The sequence below is a fragment of the Terrapene carolina genome, unplaced genomic scaffold (genome assembly GCF_002925995.2).
Source record: "Terrapene carolina triunguis isolate 2854851 unplaced genomic scaffold, T_m_triunguis-2.0 Scaffold24, whole genome shotgun sequence".
NCBI lineage: Eukaryota > Metazoa > Chordata > Testudines > Emydidae > Terrapene > Terrapene triunguis.
In genome coordinates this window covers 76428-104330 of record NW_020664375.1, presented here as the reverse complement: position 1 = coordinate 104330, position 27903 = coordinate 76428, and the positions used below count along the sequence as shown (strand labels likewise).

Genomic DNA, 27903 nt, shown 5'->3' with positions numbered 1-27903 from the left:
TTCTTAGTGAAAGCCCTGGACACTGGAATTAGTTCCACCCTTCGCCCCCAGCACCACCAGAGTTCATGTCTGTGGGGATGGTGTATTTCCACTTGTAGGAAATAAGGAAAACAAACCCATCCAAGTGTTCAAGTGCTACTGTATATACGTTTTGAGTTGCTAAAGAATATTGGAAATTTCCGTTTGAGCATAAAGTGAAATTACACTATTTTTCAATCCACATCATAAGATTTCTAGGCAGGTGAAATAATCAACATTGAGTGAACACAATTTGTATCCAGCATAATTTGTGGAAATTATGCAAATAAGAAAAGTAGTAAATATCAGCTGGCCAAATTCTGGATTTATTTTTGCACATTACAAAATCTGCATTCAAAATATGGGCATCAGGTTATTTAATACTCAACAGTATTATTGTTTGTAAACGGGCAATAACGGAGGTCTCTTACACCAGGAAAAACTGATCAAGGAATTAGTTAGAATCAAAATAATTATGGAAAGACTATGGAAGTGAAACACTTTAAGAGCTCAACTGACATTTTGCCCAAGTTAGATACTGCAGTCAGCTTTATGCTTGACTGACTACAGGCTCAGTTTTGCAAGGTGCTGGGCAGAGTTGGCCAAAATAAGTGACCAAAAAGGACAAAATTTTCCTGAAAAATGTTGACATTTTTCAACCAGCTCCAGTAGTGCTGAGCACTCAAGAGCGCAAAGGGCTACACAGGACTGCTCAGTGCCTTTCTCGATCAAGCTCTGAGCTATCATCAGACTTCTCTGTCCCTTACCTGTCAGAACAGGGAGTAGACCTGACACTGCGTAAACTTTGGGCATCAGCCTCTGAACTGCTGCTTCTTCCATCTTCAGCTTTCACACTGGCGATTTCTCCTTTGGTCACTGCCCTGATGGCCTTCCTGAGGAGCATACATTAAAAAAATAAAACCGGGTGAAAATGTAAAGCACACAACACTTAAGCCAATGTTACTTTTGTGAGATCTTTCCTATTAGAAAAGAGAGCAGGCAATGGTTCTGATAGCACCATGCTGTGCTTCTAGGGGCTATGTGTTTTGAGTATTGCTGAGGTCAAAAATGGACGAGGCAGTCACAGGTTTAGTAAAATGCTCACCTATCTCTCTGACTCACATAAATAATAATAGTGCCGTGTATATTACAGTAGCAGTCAAAGCATGCCAGGAGTTGTACAAACACATAAGAAGAGACAGAGCCTGCCCCAAAGAGCTTATGAACTAATTAAAAAACAAACACACACAGAGGCGGAAAGGGGCATGAAAAAGTCCTACTTAATAGCAGGATGACTGTCAAATAATTGTGGCTGAGCTGCAGACAAGACATGGAAAATTGCGGAAAAGTAAAATGGACCTATATTAATTGCAGTAATTTGGAAAAGCCAGAGAAGACTTAGGGCTGGTCCACACTAAGCCCCCAGTTCGAACTAAGATACGCAACTTCAGCTACGTGAATAACGTAGCTGCCGTCGAAGTATCTTAGTTCGAACTTAAAGGTACTTACCGCGGGTCCACACGCGGCAGGCAGGCTCCCCCGTCGACTCTGCCTACTCCTCTCACGGAGCAGGATTACCGGTGTCGACGGCGAGCACTTCCGGGATCGATTTATCGCGTCTAGACAAGACGCGATAAATCGATCCCAGAAGATCGATTGCTTGCCGCCGAACCAGCGGGTAAGTATAGACGTACCCCTATTTGTTAAAGAAAAATTTGCTGGAACAATATAAACACTCAAGTATTACATTATGCCTTCTAATTTTTTTGATAATCAGACATTTTGCTGCAGCTATATTACAATCATTAATGCACAGGGCTGACAGCAGGAGCCCAGCCAGAGTCCCTCTGTCAGCCCCGGGCAGCTGGCAGCCAAGGCTCCTACTGTCAGCCCTGGATGGCTGATAAAATTGCAGTGGAAGCCGAATATTGCGGGATCTGCAAATCTTGCAATATTGTGAATTGAATAGGGCCTTAGGTATGACATACAATCAATGTGGTCAGAGTGACAACCTCAGCTAGTAGAAGTTCTGATGGCACTAAGTATCATGTTAGTTCCTTTTGTTTCCTTTTTATTGGTTGGGGGTGAAATAGGTGGGTAATGAGGTAAGAAAGGAGAGGAGCAAGAAGGGATAAGCTTGAGAGAAAGAGAGAAGAATGGGAAGATGGCGTAAAGTAAAGCAGACAGAAAAGGAGGAGATGATGAAAAGGGGAAGTGGGAGAGTCCCGTGTTGTCTGGAGCAGAATTTTATCATTCCCTCCCACCTCCCAGAGCCCAAGGAAAGATGTCTTGGGTGATGTCAGGAATCTGAGAGTCTGAAGCTGGCTCCTGTTATGGCTGCTAAGACACCTTAGTTAAATTTGCTGATGGAGACTCTACATTCTATATTAGCCATGTTGCAATAACAAATCTAATTGTTCCCATGGCTTTTCAAAAAGCTGTGTAAAATCACTCATGGTGATTGTAGGTAGTGCTTTGCTCTGATCTTCCAGTTATAAGATCAATCTCCCATCATCAAATATACTGCAGAACTGTTTATCACAGAGGGTGACTTATTGGTAAGTTAATACTCCTTGTTTTTCTCTTCTGGCCCTCTTACATAGCTGCTAGATGCACACTCAGTAAGCTGACAGACAGGCCCAGCGTCTTTAAGGAGAGAAGATCATCCAAGATAAAAGGGATCTCAGAGCTTCTGGAGGTAAGCTACTGTTGACAGCAGATGGAGAACCACTTCCATTTGGCAGCATAGCCCTTCCTTGTAGAGAGCTTCCTGCTGCTAAGGATGTACTGTAGCTATTCAGAGACGACCTCTCTCTAAGCCCCTGATGGAGGGAGGCTGGGTTTGGATGGTTGGTTCTGCCCTCTGTTCTGACACAGGTACAGATGTATGAATGGGCGAAAGGCCACCAAATTGTCTTGGCCACGAAGGTGGTGCCAGGATTATTGTTGCCTTGTCCTGCTTTGACCTTCTTGAAGACATGGGATAATAGATATATATTAGCGGACCTGACCACTGTACCAGAAAGGCATTCTCCTGGAGTTATGCCTATGGGCACTTAGGAGCTATAGGCATTTCTTGTTTGCTTGGGTTGTAAAGAGGTCCCACAATGGGAAACCCCACTGCCAGAAAATGTCCTGCACCACTGAAGAATGGAGCTCCCACTTGTGATCCTGGTGGAAATGCCTGCTTAGGCTGTCTGCTAAGGTGTCCATTGCTTCCAGAAGGTGCACTGCCAAGGAGGTTATCCAATGCCAAATGCACCAGTTCCAGAGCACGGCTGCTTCCATGCAGAGTGGGGCAGTCTTCATTTCTTCCTGTTTGTTTACACAAAATACAGTAGAGTCGTGTTGTCTGACATGAGTTAGACATGTGCGGACTGGATGAAGGGTAGGAACCTCTTGTATGCTTCGTGCACTGCTGAGAAGTCTGATGCTTAGTTTTATTCTTGCAGAGTCCAGGACCCCTGAGAAATATAGTCATCCAGGTGCACTCCCCAGCCCAGAAGAGAGGCATCCGTTATGAGTGTCTTTGTGGGTGGTGATAGGGGAAACACAGGGAACCCCTATGCAAACAGTCTCTTTCATTTCCCACCAGGTGAGAGAGGTGAGGATGTTTGGAGGAAGTGAAACTTGTTTGTCCAGGGCATCTCTGCTTGGGAGCATAGACTGTCCACAACCATGCCAGGAGGCACCAGAGGTGGAGCCTCATGAAGGATATCACCTAGGTGCAGGCGGCCATGTGACCTAGAGGGACCAGGTTGGACAGGACTGCCATCTGGGGGCTGAGTCAGAGCTGGGTGATGATGTCCCTCATCATGCGGATTCTGTCCAGTGGTAAGTATGCTTTGACCAAAGGGTGATCTTGGTGCACCGTAAAGGGCAGGACTCTCTTGTGAGCTGGATGAATGTCTATATGAAAATATGGATCCTCCAAATCAAGGGCCACAAGTCAGTCACCTTCATTTAGGGATGGGATTATTGAGACCAAGGTGCTCATCCTGAATTTTGAATGGCGTATAAAGACATCAGCTGGTCCAGGATTGGTCTTCCAGCCCCCCTTCATTTTGGGTACAAGGAAATATCTTGAGTAACCTTGTCCCTGTGTTGAGAAGGCATAGACTCTACTGCCCATAGCTGAATTAGAGAGTTCACCTCCTGTCTGAGAGACCTCTTGTGAAGAAGGATGGGAGGGGCGTTTTGGAGAAGGAGTAGAAAAGAGTTCTATGGTGTAGCCTATCAAGATTTTGTCTAGGACCTATCTGTCCAACATGATATGGTGCCGCATTGGGAGGAAATGGGACAGGCAGCCATCAAAGGGTGTGGGGATAACTGGTGGTGCGGATACTAGTTGACATCTTTCGAGCATCCCATCAAAATACTTTTTCCACAGGAGGCTGTGATTGAAGAGGGGAAGGTGATGGTGCACTGTGACTGCCATGCTGTATGTGTGTCACTTCCCAGGGAGCTCAAAGGCCCTTTGATGATAGATGGGCTGAGAGCCAGGACAGGATCTACGAGTTCCTCCTGTGCACCAGATATATATCCCCAAGGAGTGGAGAGCTGCACAAGACTCTTTAAAGGAGTGAAGTGACTCATCTGTTCCCTCGCTGAACAGGTTGTTACCTTTGAAGAGGAGATCTTTTACTGTTGCCTGGACCTCCTTGGGGAAACCTGAGGGTTGCAGCCAGGAAGCCTACCGCATCATGACCAAAGTTGTCATATCTGCTTGCAGGGACAATCTGTCAACCAATTTCCCCTTGTCAAGGATGGCCTGGAACGGGAGACCCCACTCCGATAGCAGCTTATTAGCTAACTCCAACAGCTTGTTGTAATTAATAAGTCATACTTGGACATCAATATCCGGTTATTCACTATATGAAATAAAAGGCTAGCTGATGAAAAATTCTTCCTGCTGAAGAGATCCAGCCTGTTGGCATCCTTGACTGAAGGACTGGTGCAGCGTGCTGCGTTCCATGACAGTCTGGACCATGAAAGAGTTCGGATTAGGGTGGGAGAACAAATATTCTGCCGCTTTGATGAAACAAAGCTATTTTTGTCTGCCCTTTTTGGGAGAGTGGCGCAGGTGGCTGGAGTGTGCCCCACCACCTTAACAGCTGCCAATATGGCCTCATTACCAGGAAGTGCCACCTTGTCTGAAGGATGTCCAGGAGCTTATGAGTTGGATCTTGGACCTCCTCCAAGGGGATCTGGAAGGTTTCTGTAATCCTTCTTAGGCCTTGTTACTGTCTATAGTCATCTGGTGGCAAGAGTGAGGCTGGTGCCACTTCCTCATCTGGAGAGGAGGAGGAAGAAAGTGCTATCGGTGGATGCAACTTTCCTCTTGAGTCCCTGCACTGGGTCAAAGTCAGTGACAAGATACCAGATTCAGTGAAGCTGCAGTCTGACCCAATATGACAATTCCCATGTTTTCCTAGCTTTCTCTGCAATAAATCTTTCCCCTTTGGAGTTGATTTGTCACTTGAAATATTGAAATTTTAACCATAGCAGATTTTCCCATTTGGGGGTGAATTGCAATAAAAAGGGAAGATAAGAAACAGGCATAAATCAGTTCTCTAAATATTTAGTTACTGTGCTACTAAGTGTTCACAGCAAAGACAGTAAATGCTCCACTCCACTAAGGAGGCAGACTTTCTGTATACCTTCACCATGGCTATTATCTGCATGAACTGTAATTAAATGCAACTTTTAGAGCCACCGATTCCTTAGGGTGTATTCCCTTCATCTGCATAGGAGTACTCAGAAGCAGCAGCTGCTTCTTTTATCCAACGTTAATGAGGCAAAATCAAGTGAAGTTTCTGATTGATTGTCAGAGATCCAGTTCACTCCTCTATTTCCTTGACCATCACAGCCCTTATAATTTACATACTCAATATGCTGTAGATGCACCTGGACAGCAATTCAATCAGTAGTAATTAGCAAACTCTTAACCAAGTGCTTTTCCTATGAAGAGTGACCATAGGATCTATGTTCCATGTCAAAATTTGCTCAATTTACCAGTAAAAAGTTGTTTTTCTAATTGCAAGCCTGGCTAACTCAGCCCACGATCCGAAAGTTAAGCTGAGTTCTGTCCTCCTCATGGATCAGTACCAATTTATGCCCCAGTGACAACTATGCAACCCCACAGCACATATATCATTCACTCTTTACAAACATGTAGCCCCAGTTGCCTTATGACACATTTTATTGAGGGGATATTCTAAAGATAATGGGGTTGCACAGATGTCACTGAGGCTGTAATGTGCCCAAGCACTATTTTTATTTACTGAAGATGATTCATAAAAGGAAAACATAGCTTTCAGATCACAGGGTGAGTTTACAGAGCTGGAAGTTCGGGGCAAAACATCATTTTATTTGTAAACTGAGCTAATTTTATGTGGAAGCCACTCAGAGGAAACAAACATGGATCTTCAAGGTTCCATTTTTACAGCCATTTTTCAGAGTAGAAGCACACTTAGAGATACTTCAAATTCAAAGTGTAACCTCTTACCAGGAGGAAAAATCCAATAGTTGCCATTGCCTTTTGCTGTTACCTTGTAGCAAAAGGTAATTATAGCTGCATTTCCTAGGAGACTGCAGTCTAATTATAGCAATTGTTTCAAAGCAGATTGTTTCTAACCCTGGGAAATTTTGGTCTGATCTGCAATACTGGAGAGAGAGAGAGAGAGAGAGAGAGAGAGAGAGAGAGAGAGAGACTGGAGAAACTCAAAATAAAATCTTCTCAGAGGTGCTATACTCTGAATTATCAGTTTCCAAAGTTCAAGGCTTTACCCTATCTTTCTGGGTCCACTGAATATTGATTTCTGCCCACTTGTGGAGGAAGCTGGGGTATCTGGCCTTTGCTCTGCATTCTCCTGGGCGTGATCTTTGGCTTGTCCTCCTTCTTTCTTACCGGAAACAGTATCTGAAGGAGAAAAAAAAAATATTCCGAGAAATAAAGGCAACATATGCCAAGTGTGCATCTGATATAAATAGAATATCTGTTTTTAACTAATAAAAAACCTGTTCAGACTATCACAAAACCATTTTTGCATAGCTTGGTTTCTTTTTTAAATAAGAAAGCATCACAAAAGTAACCAATTTTATTTTAGTTATTTTAGAAATTTGATGCAGGTGGGTTGTTGTTGGTTTTTTCGTTTGTTTTGTTTTTCAACATTTCCATTGGATTATGCCCCCAACTTTGTTGCTAATTAATAAATTAAATAAATTTAGAGATGGAGGAACATGGAAAAATACACTTCACAGTTTATAGCTCTTCCTGTGTTAAGTGAGAGAGAGCACATTCTCTGCATTAAAAATGTTTTCAACTGGGAGGAAAATGTGGACAAAATGCCTTGGACATTACTTTTTCTTCTCATTATACATCTAACAAAAATATAAATACACAAATACAGCAATAAAAACAAAATATACATCTCAATATCTTGCATAAAATAAAGACAGAAAACCATGAATGTTAGTCATGTGCCAATGGACAATTCTTGAGGTGGCACACACACCAGAAAGGTCAGTATTTTGCCAAGTAGAATATCAGAATTCATAGTAATTATTTTTAATGGCACCCAGCCTCCTTCTTCCTAAATACACTTAGTCACTGTAACTTAGCTACTGAATATGATAAACACTACCTGGAAATACAGGCTGTACTTAGATGGTGGCACGTGGGTGAAGTGTTAAAATAGTTCAGCTGAGAGGAGGGACCTTTGTATTCAGAAATAACTCCTATTCCTTAAGCTGGTGAAGCTGTAGTGGAGGTGAGACATGCAGGCAGCTCTGAGGAATGTAATATGTGTTGGATCAGTGAAGCAGACCACATTATCCATGTGTAAACATGTTTGTGCATGTGCAATGGGTAGCTAGGTGATAGGAAAGTTTGAGTTCCATGGGTGGGGGGGGGGGGGGGGAAGCGGTGGCAAAGATGGATAGTTAGTGTTTAGAGGTCAGCATAATTCAGGCTGGAATGTCTGGAAGTTAGGATCCAGAAAGTGAAATTTGAGAGATCTTGCACTACTGAATAATTTGTCTTTGTTTATTTAGGTCAAGATCTCATATAAATTGTAAGCTCTTCATGGTAGAGAGAGTGTTCTTTTCAATGTTCTGTAAAGTATCCAGTACTCTTCAGACCTTAGTTGCAAAATAAAAAGTTGACATAATTACATAATTACTATTCAAGTTCAGTGATAATTGGGAATTGTTTAGGAACACGTTACTAGATGCCAAAGAAGCCACAATCAAGGAAGAAGGCCATATTGGTTAAAAATATGACTGGGTTTAGAAGGCAACTATAAAAAAAATAAAAAAAAATTAATATATAACAAATGGAAGAAAGGGGAAGTTGATAGTAATGAATATAACTGTAGAAAACTGAAAAGGGAACCAAAGGAACAAGGAAAAATCTATGGCCAATGGAGTTAAGGACAATACAGAGTTTTTAAAGTATATTAGGAACACAAAGAATCTGAACAATAGTATCATTCCATTACTAAATGGAAATGGTAGAATTACACCTCTACTCCAATATAACGTGACCCGATATAACACGAATTCAGATATAACGCGGTAAAGCAGTGCTCCGGGGGGAGGGGAGGCTGCACACTCCGGTGGATCAAAGCAAGTTCGATATAACGCGGTTTCACATATAACGCGGTAAGATTTTTTGGCTCCCGAGGACAGCGTTATATCGGGGTAGAGGTGTATCAATAATAATGAAGAAAGGCAAAAATCTTCAATAAATATTTGTTCTATACTGGGGGAGGGGGAGACTATGTAATCATGTCATATGATAACACTCTCTCCATTCCACTAGTATCTTGAGAATGTTAAACAGGAACAACTAAAGTTAGACAGTTTAAATCAGCCTATCAAGATAATTTGCATCCAAAAGTTTAAAAAAAGCTGGTTGAGGAGCTTGGACTGTTAATATTGATTTTCAATAACTCTTGGAACATCAGGGAAGTTCCAGAAGACCAGAAGAAAGCTAATGTCATGCCAATATTTTAACAAGGTAAACAGAATGACCCAGGTAATTACAGGCTTGTGAGTTTGACATTTATCCCAGGCAAGATAATGAAGCAGCTGATATGGGACTTGATTAATAAAGAATAAAAGGAGTGTAATATAATTAATGCCAATCAGCATGGGTTTATGAAAAATAGATCCTGTCAAACTAATTTGATACTTTTTTTTTTAAAGATCAGAAGTTTGGTTGATAAAGGTAATAGTGTTGATGTAATAGACTTAGACTTCTGTATGGCATTTGACCACACAACATTTTGTTTAAAAAGCTAGAATGATACAAAATTAAGATGGCACACATTGAATGGATGAAAAACTGATAAGTCTCAGAATGTAACTGTAAACGGGAAAATCATCATCGAACAAGTATCTCTCTAGCGGGGTCCTGCAAGGATTGGTTCCTGGCCCTTATGCTATTTAACACTTCTAGTAATGACCTAAAAAAAAATATGTAATTATTACTGATAAAGTTTGCAGAGAGAGTGGTAAATAAATGAAGAGGGCACATCACTGATACAGAGATATCTGGATTGTTGGTAAGCTGGGTGCAAGCGAACAATGTGTGTTAATATGGCTACATGTAAATGTATACATCTAGGAACACTGGACATAGGCCATACTTACAGGATGGTAACTATTCTGGGAAGCAACAGATCTGAAAAAGATTGGGGGTGTGTGTTGTGATGGATAATCAGCTGATCATGCTGTGGCCAAAAGAACTAATGTGATCATGGAATGCATAAACAGGAGAATCTCATGTCATAGAATCATAGAATATTAGGGTTGGAAGGGACCTCAGGAGGTCATCTAGTCCAACCCCCTGCTCAAAGCAGGACCAATCCCCAACTAAATCATCCCAGCCAGGGCGTTGTCAAGCCTGACCTTAAAAACCTCTAAGGAAGGAGATTCCACCACCTCCCTAGGTAACCCATTCCAGTGCTTCACCACCCTCCTAGTGAAAAAGTTTTCCCTAATATCCAACCTAAACCTCCCCCACTGCAACTTGAGACCATTACTCCTTGTTCTGTCTTCTGGTACCACTGAGAACAGCCGAGCTCCATCCTCTTTGTACCCCCCTTCAGGTAGTTGAAAGCAGCTATCACATCCCCCCTCATTCTTCTCTTCTGCAGACTAAACAATCCCAGTTCCTTCAGCCTCTCCTCATAAGTCATGTGCTCCAGCCCCCTAATCATTTTTGTTGCCCTCTGCTGGACTCTTTCCAATTTTTTCCACATCCTTCTTGTAGTGTGGGGCCCAAAACTGGACACAGTACTCCAGATGAGGCCTCACCAATGTCGAATAGAGGGGAATGATCAAGTCCCTCGATCTGCTGGCAATGCCCCTACTTATACAGCCCAAAATGCCGTTAGCCTTCTTGGCAACAAGGGCACACTGTTGACTCATATCCAGGTTTTCATCCACTGTAACCCCTAGGTCCTTTTCTGCAGAACTGCTGCCTAGCCACTCGGTCCCTAGTCTGTAGCAGTACATGGGATTCTTCCATCCTAAGTGCAGGACTCTGCACTTGTCTTTGTTGAACCTCATCAGGTTTCTTTTGGCCCAATCCTCTAATCCTCCTTTAGGAGTACAGAGGTTATTTTACCTCTGTATTTGGCACTGGTGCGACCACTGCTGGAATAGTGGGCATCAGAACTGGACACAGAATTCAAGAAGGATGATGATTAGTTGGAGAGCGTTCAGAGAAGAGCCACGATAATGATTAAAGGTTTAGAAAACATACCTTATAGTGATAGACTCAGGGAGTTCAATCTGTTTAGCTTAACAAAGAGAAGGTAAAGAAGTGACTTAATTACAGTCTATACATACCTACATGGGGAACAAATATTTAATAATGGGGTCTTCAATCTAGCAGAGAAAGGTAGAATATGATCCAATGGCTGAAAGTGGAAGGTAGGCAAATTCAGAGTGGAAATAAGGTATACATTTGAACAGTGAGAGTAATTAACCATTAGAACAGCGTACCAAGTATTGTGGTGGCTTCTCCATCACTGGCAACTTTTAAATCTAGATTAAATGTCTAACAGATTTGCTCTAGGAATTATTTTGGGGAAGTTCTGTGGCCTGTGTTATGCAGGAGGTCAGATTAGATGACCACAATGGTCCCTTCTGGCCTTAGAATCTATGACTCTATTAAAAGTAGTGACACAGGCTATGAATTCTATAATATGAAGGATAAAACCCACATTTGGTAAAAACATTTTGACAACTAGGTTTAAAATACAAGTCTAAACAGAGAACAACTTTTCTTGTGTGTTATTTTTACCTGGGACTTTGCGTAAGATGGACTGTCTGACAACATCAGTTCCAAGGAGGTTGGATTGTTTGAAGCGCTTTGCCCTCTCTTCAAAAAACCATTCACCTGTCACTATCCTTAGCTGTCTACATGAGAAAGAAACAAAACAAAATGCACACATGAACTGATCCAACCAGCCAAAATTGTTTCTTAAATCCTCAGGACATTGTCCACCCAACATGCACACATACAGCTATGGATCACAGTCACACAGTACAAGCTAAAGAATCAAAAATTAGCTTGCAAAGAGTAATATAATAGAATAGATCTGGTAGAAAAATTGTGAAAACTCCCTCTTCCCAAAGTGAAAAATGGCTTTTTGGTTAAATGGAAGCTTGCACAAAAATTGATTTTTCATCAAAATTTTCATGGTTTCAGGAAAAACTGGAAACCAAAACATTTTTGATCATCAATAGAAGTTAGAAGTTCGTGGGTTTTTATTAAGTGTCCAATAAACATTTCAGATTTTAGTTTATAATGCCTCCCCCCCCCCCCAAATGTTTTTTAAGAGATGGGATACATAGGAGGAGAGGAGAGCAGGGTCAGAAGTGAGGATTGGGCAGAGAGGAGCAGGAGGCATAGGCTAGGGCCACAGAAGCAGAAATCTCTACTAGGGCAACTCCCACCAGACTCTGTTCTCTGCAGAAGCTCTGCTTTGTTTTTTGCAGAAATGTTGGAAGGTTTCTCGTGAATGAGGCAAGGGACTGCAGGAAGAGAAAGGAGGGTCTCATGATTAAGGCAGCTGAAGGTTGCCCTGGGGAACTTGGATTCTATAGCTGCCTCTGCACAGATGCTGGGCAAGAACAAATTTTTCACAGGTGTTCCTCATTTTCTGGGTAAGCAATATGAGACCTGGGATCTGATTTGCAGAAGTGCTGAGCATTCACAGCTACAACTGAAAGCAATGGAAGCTGTGCTTCAAACATGCATAATGCTAAGTACCCTGAAGAATTAAGCCCTTAGGTATCCAAAATTAATTGGATTTCTGAAAATTTAGGCCTGAACATCAATGAGTTTCAGCTCCCCAGATGTAAAATTGGAAAAATAATATCACCTGATCTCACCAGAGCATTGTGTAAGGTAATCTGACGTTTACACCAGCTACAAATCACAACCCCAGCCGCAATATAGACATAACCATACTGGGTGTCTCTTCATTTCCAGAGGCCCTGTTTAGTCATAAGTGAAAAGCAGTTTGGTGGTCCCATTCTAGCTCACATTACCACCAAAACTGAACCAGATATGTGGCTGCTGCTTAGAAGAGGCCCAACACTATCTGGAAGAGCAGCATTTGGCAGGTCTGCAATGAGGTGTGCTAGCAGAATTGTACAATGACGCTTACCCAGTGCCTGCTTGCCACATGCTTGGTTACTGACTGCTACCAGCCCTCATTTTTAGGAGGAACAGAGTCAATCAAAACATTTTTTAAAGTAAAATAAATAAGCCTGATTTAAAAGGCTGTCATCTCATAACTGCTTAATACTAATAAAAATCACTACATACAGCATACAAAAGCATTTTTTTTATTTATGGAAACTAGTTGGAGCGGAGGAAGGAGTTACTATAGGCTACATTGAATCTTGAGTGTCCACTGGCCTTCATAGCTATTTAAAAACTACTCCAATAGTCCTTCTCGACACCTGTAAACCCATTGAACTCAACCCTAATACTGGGAGGCATTTCCAGTAGTGCATAATCTGGCATTGTAACAAGGAGTGGTCCATCTCAATCCTCAGGTGCCCCAGGAACCTCTCAGACTCTGCCCATTGAGTGGCAACTTCCTGTGATTTATATTCGCCAATGCCAATACTGTCCCATGTATATACAATGCTTTTCTACCTTTAGCCCTTTCCTGCAGGGCTGAGGAGGAACAGAGGTCTCTCTTCCTTGAGATCTCTGCACATACTGGGTTGAGCTAGCCCTGGTTACTCCTTCTCTTCCCCAGTACTTTCCTCCTGTGTCCTTCTTATACCCCTCTGCTGATGGACTATTGGCTCATCCAGCCTCCCAGCCTGATCAGCCAATTAGCTTACACATCCCCAATCAGCCTTCTCCAGGGGAGCTGATTGATGCCTAAGTGATCAGAGTGCTGGGCTCACCAGCTAGCTCCCAGCATTCTGTCACAGATATAAAACCACAAAACAGCTGTACGCTTCCATGGCTCCACTAGCAACTCCAACTGTACCAAGAAAAATCTATGCACTAAAATCACAATTTTCCCTCTCTTGGACAAGAATTATTCACACACACACTAACAATACATTTTAAGATTACCGACTTTAACAGTCCCCAAGCTAATCTATGGGCTATATTTCCATCATTCTTAGCTTGTAGTTTATGGAGAGTATCACATCCTACATCCTTTGGCTGACAGAACTACTTAGCTTTATAGTTCTCGGGCCCTTATAAGAATTCATCCTTGAAAAGTCAAGAAATGTGTAAATTCAGTCAACATTGATTGACAAAATCCTTAGTACTCTGAACTTTGTACACCCACCCCAATGAACTTTTTAAATTTTGAATAAAAGTTGGTGCTACTCATACATAAAACATTAATGTCTGTAAAGCATTCTTCCAGTCTGTTAAAAAGCCTCTTTTTGAAACATTTTCAATTGAGAGCACCTGTGTAAATTAGCTACATGTTCATAATAAAGAAGTTTCATGATAACTACTGATCTGCAGAATGCTGCTTCTCTGAAGCACCCAGAAAGATGTCCAATCCTGGTATTCTATTCAGGCAGCAAAGCAGTCCTATTCTGTGCTGTTATTTTCTGTAAGATATGTTATCGATGCTAATTGCTAGCTTTGCAAATGCAAATGACAGTAAATGGTTTTAATATGCTTAAGTATTGCCACTCCCACTGACATCTCAATGAATACCATCAAGACATGATTAGCTGCAATGTGCAACCAATACTCAATTTCAAAGTATACAAGACTAGACAAAAAACACTTTCTCGTTTTATTCCCCATGGAAATATCACATGGACACATCACCTTTTGCTATAATTTCTGTAACAGTTAAAAGCTTTTGAGTACAAAATTGCACGTTGTGTAGAGCTAGGTGACTACAAGTATTTCCCATAAATATTCACTCAAAACACTGATTTAGCTTCATTTGTGTTCATGACCAATTTGTGCTTGAGTACCACAACATCCTAACAAACAAGTTTATTCTCCTGTTCATAGAAACAGCAAATATTTTCATTTCTTTTTCTAATTGTTTCTTCTGCTTGCCCTTTTTCTTGGGAAAGAAAGGACAGGATTTCCCGGCAGTGGATCCATGGCAGTGGATGGACATTGTATGACAGAATTTTCCTCTACATTTAAAGAAAGCCTAAGTAACTGTTACTGTTTCAAAATCTTACACGACTCCAGCAGAGTGTGATTTTTCCGGACCTGCATTCATTTACAAACATATCAGATAAAGAGAATCAGATTTAGTTTGTGTGAGAATGGATACGATTACAGATGATTTCAGGGCATTGATCAGTACTTCTTACTCAGACAAGACTCCAATTTAAGAGAGAGTTTTGCCTGGGTAAAGTCTGAGGAGTACTGAATAGGGCTCTATTGTCAAGAAGAATTCACACTAATGCAATTCTCTCTCATCCAATTATAGATTAAGTTTATTTAAGCACTACCAGAATAGGTTAAAAAAATAATAAAAATCCAGACATATGCCTGCAAATGTGATAATGAAAGATTATTGCCTTATCTTTTTCTTTGCAGCCTGTTGATGACAATGCAAAAACAATTAATAGAAATCAATCAGTTATTGTCCAAAAGGCATTCAGAAAACCATTTCCACTCAATTTTTTTGTTTATTTTCTAAGGATGTTTGCTTAAAAACAAAACTGACTATTCATTGGAGAACACATAACTTCTGGTTAGCAGGAAGAACAATTTTCCCCTGGGTGTGATAAAAATATATATTGTCACTATTCACCAATAGCATGATCTTCTGTGGGTGCTAATTCTTCATAGTAAGGCTTAACATAAGTTTAGTACTCTACATCTGTCTTACCTTTGACTAAATTCCCATTGCAAACTGAACTACAAAGTTCATTAACTCTTTCCAAGGTTACTCCCGAGTTTGACAATGAAACCCCAAAGTGCTGTTTCCCTCTTACTCGCACATCTTATTTTCCCAAGTCTTGTACCACCAACACTTCCCTTGATCCAAGAGAGCTGGTGCACTCCTTCCAAACCACACACTCATAGATTCATAGACATTAAGGTCAGAAGGGATGATTGTGATCATCTAGACTGACCTCCTGCATGTTGCAGCCACAGAACCTCATCCACTCACTCCTGTAATAGACCCCTAACCTCTGGCTGAGGTACTCAAGTGCTCAAATCATGATTTAAAGACTTCAAGTTACAGAGAATCCACCATTTACACTAGTTTAAACCTGCAAGTGACCCGTGACCCATGCTGCAGAGGAAGGCAAACCCCCCCCACATTTTTCGCCAATCTGACCCAGGGGAAAATTCCTTCCCAACCCCAAATATGGTGACCGGTTAGACCCAGAGCACGTGGGCAAGACCCACCAGGCAGACACCTGAGCAAGAATTCTCTGTAATAATTCTGAGCCCTCCCATCTAGTGTCCTGTCTCTGGCCATTGGGGATTTTTGCTACAAGCAGTCCTGTCATACCATCCCCTCCATAAATGTGTCAATCTCAGTCTTGAAGCCAGTTAGGTGTTTTGCCCTCACTGCTTCCCTTGGAAGGCTGTTTCAGAACTTCACTATTTGGTGAAGAAATCTGTCAGCTATCACATCCAGGAAAATCTGACCCCCAAGTTTACAGATTCATTAAAAATCCTTGCTATTGGACTTGCAATTCCATGTGTCAGTTCCTTTAATATTCTTGGATGGAGATTATCCAGGCCCCCGATTTAATCCCATTAAGCCGTTTGAGATTGACTTCCACCTTGGATGTGGTCATTTCTACCTCCATATTCATGTTCCCATTAGCCACCCTGCTACTATCCCTAAGGTCTTCATTAGCCTCATTAAAAACTTCCAGTGGTTTGCCAGGTGGGTAAAGCCAACATCCCCTGCACTGCCATACAAGTGTTGGGGCTGTCTCTAGTCACAATACAGAAACAGGCAAAGCCCCATCAATGAGGATTAGTGGAGAGATTACCCTGGAGAGTAGATCCTTCAGGAATCATCAGGTAATAGTACAGATACTTATTTTAGTTGCAAACCCTTAACACAGCAGAATCTGGAGAAGTATGGAATGAAAATGAAAATGGACGAGTAACTCTTGGATAACCCAACAGGCTCAGTACTTGCTAGCTAGTTAGAATTCCTTGAAGTCACCAATGCTAGGTAAATGGCAGGTGAGGATCATATAAACCTAATTTAATTTTTGTTTTTGTAGCTTGCATCAGGGGCTCTTAGAGTTCTGAAGGCCCTTTTTATTGTTGTTGGGTGCACATTAATAAATACGGTAAATTACAGACAGACTGGCATAAAAGATGATTTTGTCTGTGATACAAAATGCAAGAGTAGAATAATGGTTGACATCATCCTGAACCTTTCGCTGTGATGCTCTTCAAAACTAGGACTCTTCCTTATTTGGTTTGTGAAGCAGATGCTCTTTGCTTAAGGCTAAGCCTCGGAGATATTTTAAGCCAAATTTCCCATCAATGTAACTCCAGTTACGTCAATGAGTTACACCAGCAATGAATTTGGCCCACAATTTTTTCCCCTTTATCTGTTCAATTTATCGTGGGGGGGTGGAGGGAAGAAGGAGAATCTTTTCTGTTTTCTTTTTAAATAATTATAAAGAATGTTATATAATGCATGAAAGATGTTAGACATAACATTCTATACGAGCATGGTGGGTTGTCAAATAAAAGGCTCAAAAAACAGAGTTTACAGTATTTTTGGCTATTCCATTCATAACAAATTGTAATGCCAGACTCCCACCACCATCCCAACTTGCAATAATGCTACTGTGAGAAGCTGATCATAGGATAGCTAAGAACAGTTCATTTAATCAGAAAAGGCAATTCACTGAATCATCAATACTCCCTCCAAATGGCGCATAAATGCAAAATGTACATTTGGATCTTATTGGATGTGGCAAATGTCTAATATAATTTGTGTTGCCTGCAAAACAAGTAGAAGCTGCTGACAGACGTTCCAATTTATTTTTGGCAACAAATGCTCTTGGGATGTTTCATCTAAATTAAACCATTAATAGGGCTGGGCAGTGCTTTGGTGAGATTTAACAACTCTCCTGTTTAGTGGTTTACATCCTTCTCATCTGGAAGAAACTTCATTGTGAGATCTACATGACTGCTTACATGTCTAACAGATTCCTGGTAATAAGCAAATCCTGTCTGTTCACTGGTTCTCAATCCATGACCCGCAGACCACTGGTGGACTGCAGATGAGTTTTGGGTGGTTTGCCAATTGGTTGCCTGAAAATTAGCCATCCAGCTATTTGAAGCATGATGAGGGCTGCTACTTTGTTAAATAAAATAACCTAATTTCCATTTATGAGAAAGAATGGAAGAGTTAACTATTGTAACAGATCCTTTACATGACACATCTAACACCTCCACATAAGGATTTTTTTCTTAGGACACTCCTGCTGCAGAAGCTACTAGCACGGGGTCGGCAACCTTTCAGAAGTGGTGTGCCGAGTCTTCATTTATTCACTCTAATTTAAGGTTTCGCGTGCCAGTAAAACATTTTAATGTTTTTAGAGGGTCTCTTTCTATAAGTCTATAATATATAACTAAACTATTGTTGTATGTAAAGTAATAAGGTTTTTAACATGTTTAAGAAGCTTCATTTAAAATTAAATTAAAATGCAGAGCCCCCCGGACCGTTGGCCAGGGCCTGGGCAGTGTGAGTGCCACTGAAAATCAGCTCGCGTGCCGCCTTTGGCACACGTACCATAGGTTGCCTACCCCTGTACTAGCAGCACTACAGCTCACACTGTTATGGAGCTGGTGCCCACCTGCAGAGGCCCTTGCTCCTAAGGTAGCTTGCAGCACTGCAGCTATTAAGGACTATTAAGGACTTAATTCCTGCTTGCTAGGTCACTGTTCCTGAAAATGCAAATTGAAAGCTAAACAGAGATGGAGTGGAGATGTTAAAGAAGCCATTTCATGCTGGTTTGAGCAGGCAAGAAACCATGTGACTGTGCAGTATTATGAAGGACTTGAACTATGTGACAGTACAGCTAAAAACTATAAATTGTATTTTCATTCACCACTCTAACCAAATTGATCATATTAAGCAGAAGCTACTGTATTTTAAAATCTAGATGCATCATTACCATCACTTTAGCTTTATATGTTCATGAAACTGACAAATTTGACATAAACATGACAAGTATGTATTTAATATATAGTTGGTGGAACATACTTTTTTCCTTTTCAAAAGTGGTGCGAGGCATGAAGAAGGTTGACAGTTACAATTCCGATGCTATTTTACATTGGGAAGCTGGTGCCCAATTCAGATTGTAGCATTACCTGATTGGTAATGTTTAAGAAAAGCACTGTAATAAAAGTTTATACCTCAGTAACTTTAGAACTGCTTTCCTGTGAGATAGACTAAACCCATTCTTCTCCTTCAACACAGCTACAGAGTTTATGGATGGTTCAAAATAGTTCGACTCATAACATTGATTTGAACAGACATGCCTGAAGTAAACAATAAAAGTAAAACCCATCATCTGCTGCATGAAATGTGAAGAATAAGGACATATGAATCCTTACCAAGCATTTGACTTCCCTGGCCAAGTCTAATGCCAGGCATAGTGAAAGAAAATCATAAGTAGACAGTCATAGCAACTGACAGGTTGAACAGGCTTGGAAACCTCAGTGTCACCACCTTATATCTTTGTCTTTTTCATCATCAATGCAAATTTTTTTTTAGGATCTTGAGTCACAGCAGCCTTGATTGTTAAAAAGCTCATATCTCATAGACCATATGTATAGAAAATACTTACCTTCTAACAAGGCAAGGGAGTCCAAGGGTTAACCGTCAGACACCCATATACTACCACTTTCAATTTATAGTGAACAATTTACGGAAAGGGCTTCAGGTTACAGTAGCTTAATCCTTTATCTCCTTTAGGAGCATCAGATCCATTTACCTACACAAATATTTTTTCATTCAAAATATAAAATGAATTCCTAAATCTGTCTTGAAGTTTGAATTTAATAATTGCATCTCACATTCCAAAACTAAAACTGAAGAACTAGAAATGAAACTGTCTCTTGCACTCTATTATTTTCAGACACTGATAACTGTAACAAGATGGGAGTGTTTTTCCTAGCAATCTATTTTTCTTTCTCCCAGTCCTGACGTGGGACCAAACTGCACTGTATGACTTAGATAATTTTTCACTATATTTAATGGGACACCAAACCAAAGCTTTTAGAGTATTTTTTTAAACTGACCTGAGATCCAAATTCACATATGAAAACATGATATTCTTTTACTTACACCCCTCCAAAAGCCAACCTCTGGCATTCTCAATAGCAAGTGTAGTGATAAAGAATACCCTTTCAATGCATTTTGTCAAAGTAAGGTTTGGATGGGTTCTCCAGTGTAGTGCCAGATAGAGTGTATTGCGACTAATAGCTTTAGTGAGCAAGCGAGTATGACAGCAATAACTTTATCTGTCTGCTTGCTCTTACCCCTATCTTAAATGACTGGGAATGTTTTAAAGAAAATCATGCACAATCATAAAATCATAGAAGTGTAGAACTGGAAGGGACCTCGAGAGGTCTTCTAGTCCAGTCCCCTGCACTCATGGCAGGACTAAGTTTTATCTAGACCATCCCTGACCGGCATCTATCTAACCTGCTCTTAAAAATCTCCAGTGACGGAGATTCCACAACCTTCCTGGACAATTTATTCCAGTGCTTAACCACCCTGACAGTTAGGAAGATTTTTCCTAATGTCCAACCTAAACCTCCCTTGCTGCAATTTAAGCCCATTGCTTCTTGTCCTATCCTCAGAGGATAAAGAGAACAATTTTTCTCCCCCACTCCTTGTAATAACATTGATGTACTTGAATCAGCTGGGTGCTGTACATTTTATTTGGGGTCTCATCTGAATCATCAGATATTAGTAATCAATCTACATAGTCCTGTGTCCTGAACTAAATGGCTCAATAGTGTGAGCAATTATTAAACATCTTATAGTCCTTTGCAACTCTATCACCTACCCATTCCTGCCAAGGGAGGTTGCGTTTGGTAGCAAACTCCTCTAGAACTAAAGCATAACACAGCTCTGTGGGGTGTCCATGCCCATTTAAATTTAAATATGATATTTTTCAGCCTTCCCTTCCCCTTCCTGGTGTGTTTCCTAATTATTAAATTGCCAGATAATCCCAGAGGTTTCCCCCTTTTTCTTTACAAGAGTGACTATGCACTTGAAGCTACCCATTTACTAGAACAGATCAGGAATTTTCTACTGAAATATTTTTTCCAATGGAAAATGTGGTTTCCAGAAAACAGAAATTTTCTGTGTGAAAATGTCAATTTTGCAGAGAATTTTCAATCAGGAAAACATTAAAAAAGTCATTTTTGGGTTGGGCCAATCTGAATTGAAACATTTTGGTTTGCTGAAGTGAACTGAAACATTTTGGTTTGGACCACTTTCATATTAAGTTGTGTCTGTCTGAGCTGCCAGAGTGCCTCATGAGTGTCGTAGCTTGGGTGCCTCACGTACTTCAGTCTCCCCTCTGTGGAACTGCCACATTAGTCAGGGAGGCCCAGGACAGGAATAGACCATAAAAAATATAGTCCAGTCATTGAGTCTAGCCCAAATAGGAGAATGGGGACATGGGGCACCTGAACTACAACCCCTGTAAGACATTGTGGCAGCTCAGGCAGACACCGTTTAACGTTGAACCAAACGAAGCATTTCGATTTGGTTAGATGAACTGCAACAAAACATTTCCACATCAAAATATTTCTTAGCTTTTCGCTCAGGATGAAAACAAATGTCTAAATAGTGGAATTTCTAGTGGGACAGAAATTCATCCATCTCTACAATTTACCTCAGAAGAGTTTCAATTGGACAAGCAGGTTGTTGACAGAACTGTGTGCTGTGACAGAGAACAAGAGCTGTACCAGACCCCCAGTAAAGCAGAGTAGTTAACTCTGGCTTCCCTTTCATCTCCCATTGCACAGCTACTCAGGGAAAAGCTATGTGAATGGCTGATGGGGAACCAGAGGTAGGAGAACACCTAGGGGAGGCAGGGCTCCACACCCAGGCTCTGTAAACTGGATGATGAAGCTGGGGCTGATCAGAACTTTTACTTATGGTAACTTGCTACAGTTTATGGTTATTGAGATTAGCTCCTGCTGATAAAACTCTTGTTGATAACTACTATACAATCAATCCACCATCTTATACACCCACACATACGTGCAGGCGCGCGTGCACACACACACACACACACACACACTTTTCTGTGGGTTTGCTTCCACCCAGACTATTTGCAATGTGCTTTTGAGGAAAGAAAAAAAAATTGTGTAATTATTTAAAAAAAAATAAAAATAAAAGAAAAAGAGAGAGAACCAGGCAAATTGTCACTGAAGAGTCACTGAAATTAAAAGCAATAAGAACCACAAGGAAGATTTTTGTGTTAACTTGTTTGAAATTTCTCTGTTTTTAGGCTCGCTGTGTGCTATGGAAAGTAATTAACATTACTGATGACTTTTCCTGTTACTTGGAGACAGAATACTTATTTCAAAGATGCAGATAAAGCTCCTCATTTCTGCTATGTACTGCTATGGAAACTTGGCTGTCCAGGCATTTAACCTCACTTATTTATTCATTCCACAGGAGTAAAAGATATAGGCCATACATATATAATTAGGAATATTTATAGCCTGAAGTTTCAAACCAAGCTTCCTGGCATTTTGACAGCAGAACAGGGCTTTCCCCAACCTATCGCTGGCACCTTGTTAAACAGGTGTGTTTAAAACACAAACTGACCAAAGTTTTATTGACAAAATTTTAGTAAATACACCAAAAAAACCCTATTCAAATGGAAAGTTTCAATCCAAGGTTAAACATTTCTCAGTTACTATTCATCTGAGAAAACTATTGATGACAATTGGCCCTTATGCAGGAAGGCGAGAAGGAGAGAAAACTCTTTGAAATCCATTAGGGATCTCACAATACCGATTCAATTTATCCAGGGAAGTACTTAAATACTACAGCGATTAAAACTATAGAAGACATTAAGTTTATGAACAGGTGACTAAATACTATATTTAGGCTTGATATGATTAGATTTTTATCAGTAAATGTCAGTAAACGTTGATTTCACTGTACACACACAAACCAGCAAAAAAACATTTCCATCAATAATAGTAAAAAATGTAAAGATAGGCAAAGTATGAAAAATGCTGCTTGAGAACTTATACAAATTAAATATCCTTAAATCAAACCCTAATATTTTGACATGTGATGTTGACAATTTGTGTTTTAATGGATATAAAAGTTTAACTTTTTGAATATCAAGGTCTACTGCCCTCCCCCCAAGTTCCCTCAACTGTGAAAATTCAAACAGATAAAATTTGGAGGAAAAATGCTTAAAAATGAACAGCAATATTATCCGTCAAAATTATATTCACAAAATATTGAATTCTGCCAAGCTTAACTACATTGTATTACACATGGTGGCAGAATTAAGAATGTGGGGCAACCTTAGCTTTGCATTTCATGATTTCTGGGTACTTTTGCAACCTTGATCTCTGCCAATTAAAATGAGGATGCTCCAGATGACAAGATAACTAATTCTCTTGTTCCTGATCATGAATAATAGTGTTCATTATCTGTTTTCTAATGATGTATAGTTCTTTTGGAATACAATTTGCATATAAAGTTAGGTTTCTTTATGTTGTATTTAAAAATGCTTGAGGATCTCTCACTTTTTTATATTTAAATTTCCATCCAGAGAGTTTGATGAAGTTCTTCATTAGGTGATTTTTCTTCTGAGGGTTCTAGAATGTAGTGAATGTATTGTAATGGCCATCTCCCTCCCCCCATTAGTGGGGCTGAAGGCAAGTGTGGTTTAAGAGAGAGGCTGGGGCAATTAAAACAAAGTAGTGTTCTGGGGGAGTTGGAGCTGCCTTTTGCCAACTCTGGGAAAGTAGATGCTATTGTGGTGGTTTGACTGTACAAAAGTTTTGTTGGCGTTTTTCGACATGGTCTCTCCCCTCCTTCCTCCAGATACTCTGATGCTACAATATTATTCTTTCCATTTGTCTGATAAGTAGTTACAACATTTTTTTTAAAACTATAAGAATTTTTAAATAATTTGCAGACAAAGGCAGTGTATTCATAATTTGCCTCATCTTTCTCCAGATTTTTTGACATTTGAATGGAAAGCCACTGTAAGTATTAGAATAGTGCTGAAAATCTGTCATGGACTACATGACAAAATGTCTTCTTATTGCACAGGAAATGCCATGGTTACCTCTGACATAATGGGTAGGCAGGACTGAGATATCAAACTAGGGAAATCAAGAGGAGTGAAAGATGGAAGGAAGTTTATTAAAGAAAGAGACAGAGGTAACTGACAGGTGATGTTCAGATTTTCTTTCATGGCTATGTGTTTTGGCAACCATTTAAATTAGAATATCTACTCAGATCAGGGAAACTCTACAATACACTCATATGTCCAGCCATGATGGAAAAGCATAGATATTTTTTTCAGTAAACGCACCAATAACAATACTTTGCTGTACCATAGTAGGCTTTCCAATGACTTGAAGAGAAATGCTTTTGAAGCTTACTGAAGAAAAAAATGGATGATTCAAGCGTAATGAGATACTGAGCCTTTCACCTACAGATCATGGATTAAAATGATGGACTACACGGGTAACGACTAACGGTCTTTCTTGTCCAACAGCAGCTTAATGTCCTATGTGCGAAGAGCTGGGTGATCTCATTTCATAGCGGATAGGTTTACACATCCAAAATAGAAGTTAATAGTACACAGGTGACCATTTCAGCAGAAAAGTCAAGAATTAGATGACCAAAGAGCCAAGCACTGAAGAGCAGTGTCTAAACTGCCCCCTCAGTCCTACAGGTGGTCCCTTTCAAAAGAAAGGCTAAGTCATATTGGTGGGAGCAGGATAGAGAAGCTTGAGTAGCTATTGCTCGTGCTGTATCAGTCTTATGGATAGACAAAATTTCATTCTTCAGGGGGGTCAAATTTGGAATCTTCCATGAGTACTAAATTAAATTTAGTTTACAGAAGAGAAAAAAAACCCACTTTTGCCAAGATCCAAGCACAATGAAACTACCATGAAGGAATTAGACCCCTTATACAGATCCACACCACATAACTGAAAAATAACATTAAGAGGTTTTTGCCCCTCTGTTCACACCTCTTTCACTCCACGCAACCTGCATGACTAACTGCTCCCTCATGTCATATTCTCACTCATATCGGCGCCTTCTCCCTTCTCCTGCCATCACATAACCCTCTCCTCATTCGAATGCAATTATTTCAAAATGCCTAAAACCCTAGTCTTCCCTGCAAAAAAATTAAATAAGATGTCTGAAAATACAACTGAACAAATCCAAACTAGAACTGTGGCAGTATCAAAAGGTATGAAAATCTTCACTGTCCAATCACAGTGTTCTTAGTTGCATCCCATCTCCCATTCTTCATTAGTACACTGTCTATTTAGATGGTAATCTCTTTGGGGCAGGAATTTATCATTACTTGTCTGCAAAATGCCTTCTGCACAGTTCAGAATATACAAATAGATACCACCTGCTTGTAATAAGAACCTGTTCACTACATTTAAAAAATCTAGGAGTAAAACGGTACTTTATGAATTGTATAGTAAAAGTAAAATTATGCGTAATGCTGATACATCAGTCTAGCAGATTAAGCAAGCGATACTGTGGTGCCGTAAAATACATACAGACATGCTGTAACTTTGAAGTGCTCATATGCAATTCTGTTTAATAATGACTGCACTGAGGATTGCTTAGCAACATTTGATACCACACTCTATATTCTAACAGCAGAAAAGCAAAGGTTGACTTGCCTGTACATTTGACAGAATGCCATTCATTTCAGAACTCTATCTAATTCTATAGGCATGGGGAGATGTTTTACATTAAAGCCTTTTTAACAGATGTGGAGGTGTTAATATAACAGAGGCTAAGGAGACAAGAATAAAAGTGTTGCTGAAAGTACTTTTACTCTTATTTTTGCAGCCCTTCTCTTTTGCAAAATAACAGATCATATTAGACTGAACATCCAGGGACTTTACGTAGTTTTAGTTGTAATATTATTCAATTATTAGGTCTGTTCCTTTATAATGTAAACAGATGTATTACAAAACAATAATCTTCACTTATTTTCAGCTCATTCACACCTGTGGTTTAGCATCTGTGATGCTAGGAGCACTCTTTAAAAAAGCCATAAAACAAATAAACAAAAAATCCCAGCAACAACAAAAACAACAAGCAGGTGCTGAAGAGAAGATGATGAAATAAATATTGCTGAAAATATAAGCCACCTAAAATAAGCCTTTCCCCTTCTATGCCTGCTGTGTTATGCCCTTGTGTTAAAGAGTGAGGAAGCAGCAGCAGAAGCAGCATAAACGTATTTATTACACAGATGGCTTCTAACTCCATATTTACAAAAGCTTCAGAACTTACGCAATCTTGGCACACACAGTGCACTTCCAGTTCCCATCAATTCCCAAAACACGACACTTGTTGCAAACTGTGAGTTTGCATTCTTGGCACTGGTCCCCCCTGTCAAAGATTAAGCCCAGGTTTTTCTGACAGCGAACACAGACCCTGCCGCGGTCCTGTCGGCAATGGCGGTTTCCACCTTTTCGTCTCACTTCCAACAACTCATTCTTCAATTTCCTGGAAATAAAAAATAGAGGGCACTTTAAATCTGAGATACCACTGGGATCATAACATTTCATGGTAATATTCTGTATCCTCTTAGGTTCAAGTAACAGAGTCTCTAGGCAATGTGTATAAAATGATAACAGGATAAGAGTGCTAAGCACTATAAAAGACAACAGTAAAGAAGAGCTATGCAAATTTAAGTTATATTTTCACACCAAACCCCTTTACAGACAGACATACTAATTACACAACCACCCCACACTGAAATGCAGCCCTACATAAGATAAAATGCACCAGTTATTTAGCAGGTCACAACACCACCATACTTTCAGCTATGAAAAAGTATAACCTAGCCAACTGGAAACTGCAAGGTATATATAAGGAGGCAAAATGTAAATGCCTTAGTATAAATTTGGCCAGGACATTTGGGTTAACATTTCTAGATATGTTCATGGAGGATAGATCCATTAATGGCTATTAGCCAGGATGGACAGGGATGGCGTCCCTAGCCTCTGTTTGCCAGAAGCTGGGAATGGGCGACGGGATGTATCACTTGATGGTTACCTGCTCTGTTCATTCCCTCTGGGGCACCTGGCATTGGCCACTCTCGGAAGACAGGATACTGGGCTAGATGGACCTTTGGTCTGACCTAGTATGGCCCTTCTTATGTTCTTAACATGACTGTCCTTGCAAAAAATACTAGGCAGTTAATACAGATCCTGTGGTCAAGGCATCTGCTCTAAGGTTATCTGGAAGAAAAATCTCCAGTATCCACAGTGTCATCTAACATTATGCTGAGACATTGATTAAATAGTACTTATTCAGAGAAGAAAGCCAGTTAAGTTCCCACCACCACAAACACACAGACGATTATGAGCCTAAAGGTTCAGTGACAGATTGAACAGTGCAGGAACTGATCATTTCTATAGATCAGAAGAAAAAGAGGAAGAACTATTTCTTTTTTACTTTCTATTATCAAATTAATTGAGGAAAATTAATTATTAATGTATCTGATTAGGATACATTTATCATGTCACAATAAATATTTGGAGAATGGCATAACATACATGATATCAAGTATCAGAGGGGTAGCTGTGTTAGTCAGTAGCCACAAAAACAACGAGGAGTCCGGTGGCACGTTAAAGACTAACAGATTTATTTGGGCATAAGCATCTGAAGAAGTGGTTTTTTTACCCACAAAAGCTTATGCCCAAATACATCTGTTAGTCTTTAAGATGTCACCAGACTCCTTGTTGTTTTTATAACATACATGGTGTTATAGGTTTTGATACCAGTGAACTTAAGACAAAATTAAGACAACACTGCTTTGGCTTCTTCAATTATTTTTCTTTTAACTAGCAGGGCTGATTGCAATTTTGATTTTCTTTTCTGAAACAAGTATAATAGGCTCAAAATACACTGTTCCTTTATCAGTATTCATCCAGGGGAGCTTAGCATTGGGTGCCTAACATAGTGGTATATAAAGTGATTTAATGTGCGATAGCTTAGAATCAGTGAGACCAATAGTGGGTATGAAACATTAAAATGATCGTGTGCACAGACCCCTTCCCCAGCTGTTCACACAATCTGTAAAATACAAACTCACCCTCTTCCTGAGCTTTAATAATAAAGTAAGCAACAAGGTAAA

General features: G+C 40.1%; 1 protein-coding gene across 2 annotated transcripts in view; it reads right to left on the bottom strand.

The window, feature by feature from the left end:
- LOC112104192 (synaptotagmin-like protein 5) overlaps positions 1-27903 on the bottom strand; it is a 95550-nt gene that overhangs the window by 47663 nt on the left and 19984 nt on the right. For both annotated transcript variants that reach the window (XM_026649994.1, XM_026649997.1), the window contains exons 2-5: positions 26052-26267; positions 11336-11451; positions 6808-6940; positions 786-911 (exon numbers count right to left, since the gene is read on the bottom strand). In XM_026649994.1, coding sequence (XP_026505779.1) covers positions 786-911; positions 6808-6940; positions 11336-11451; positions 26052-26267 — 591 coding nt within the window. The remainder of the gene's footprint in view (positions 1-785; positions 912-6807; positions 6941-11335; positions 11452-26051; positions 26268-27903) is intronic.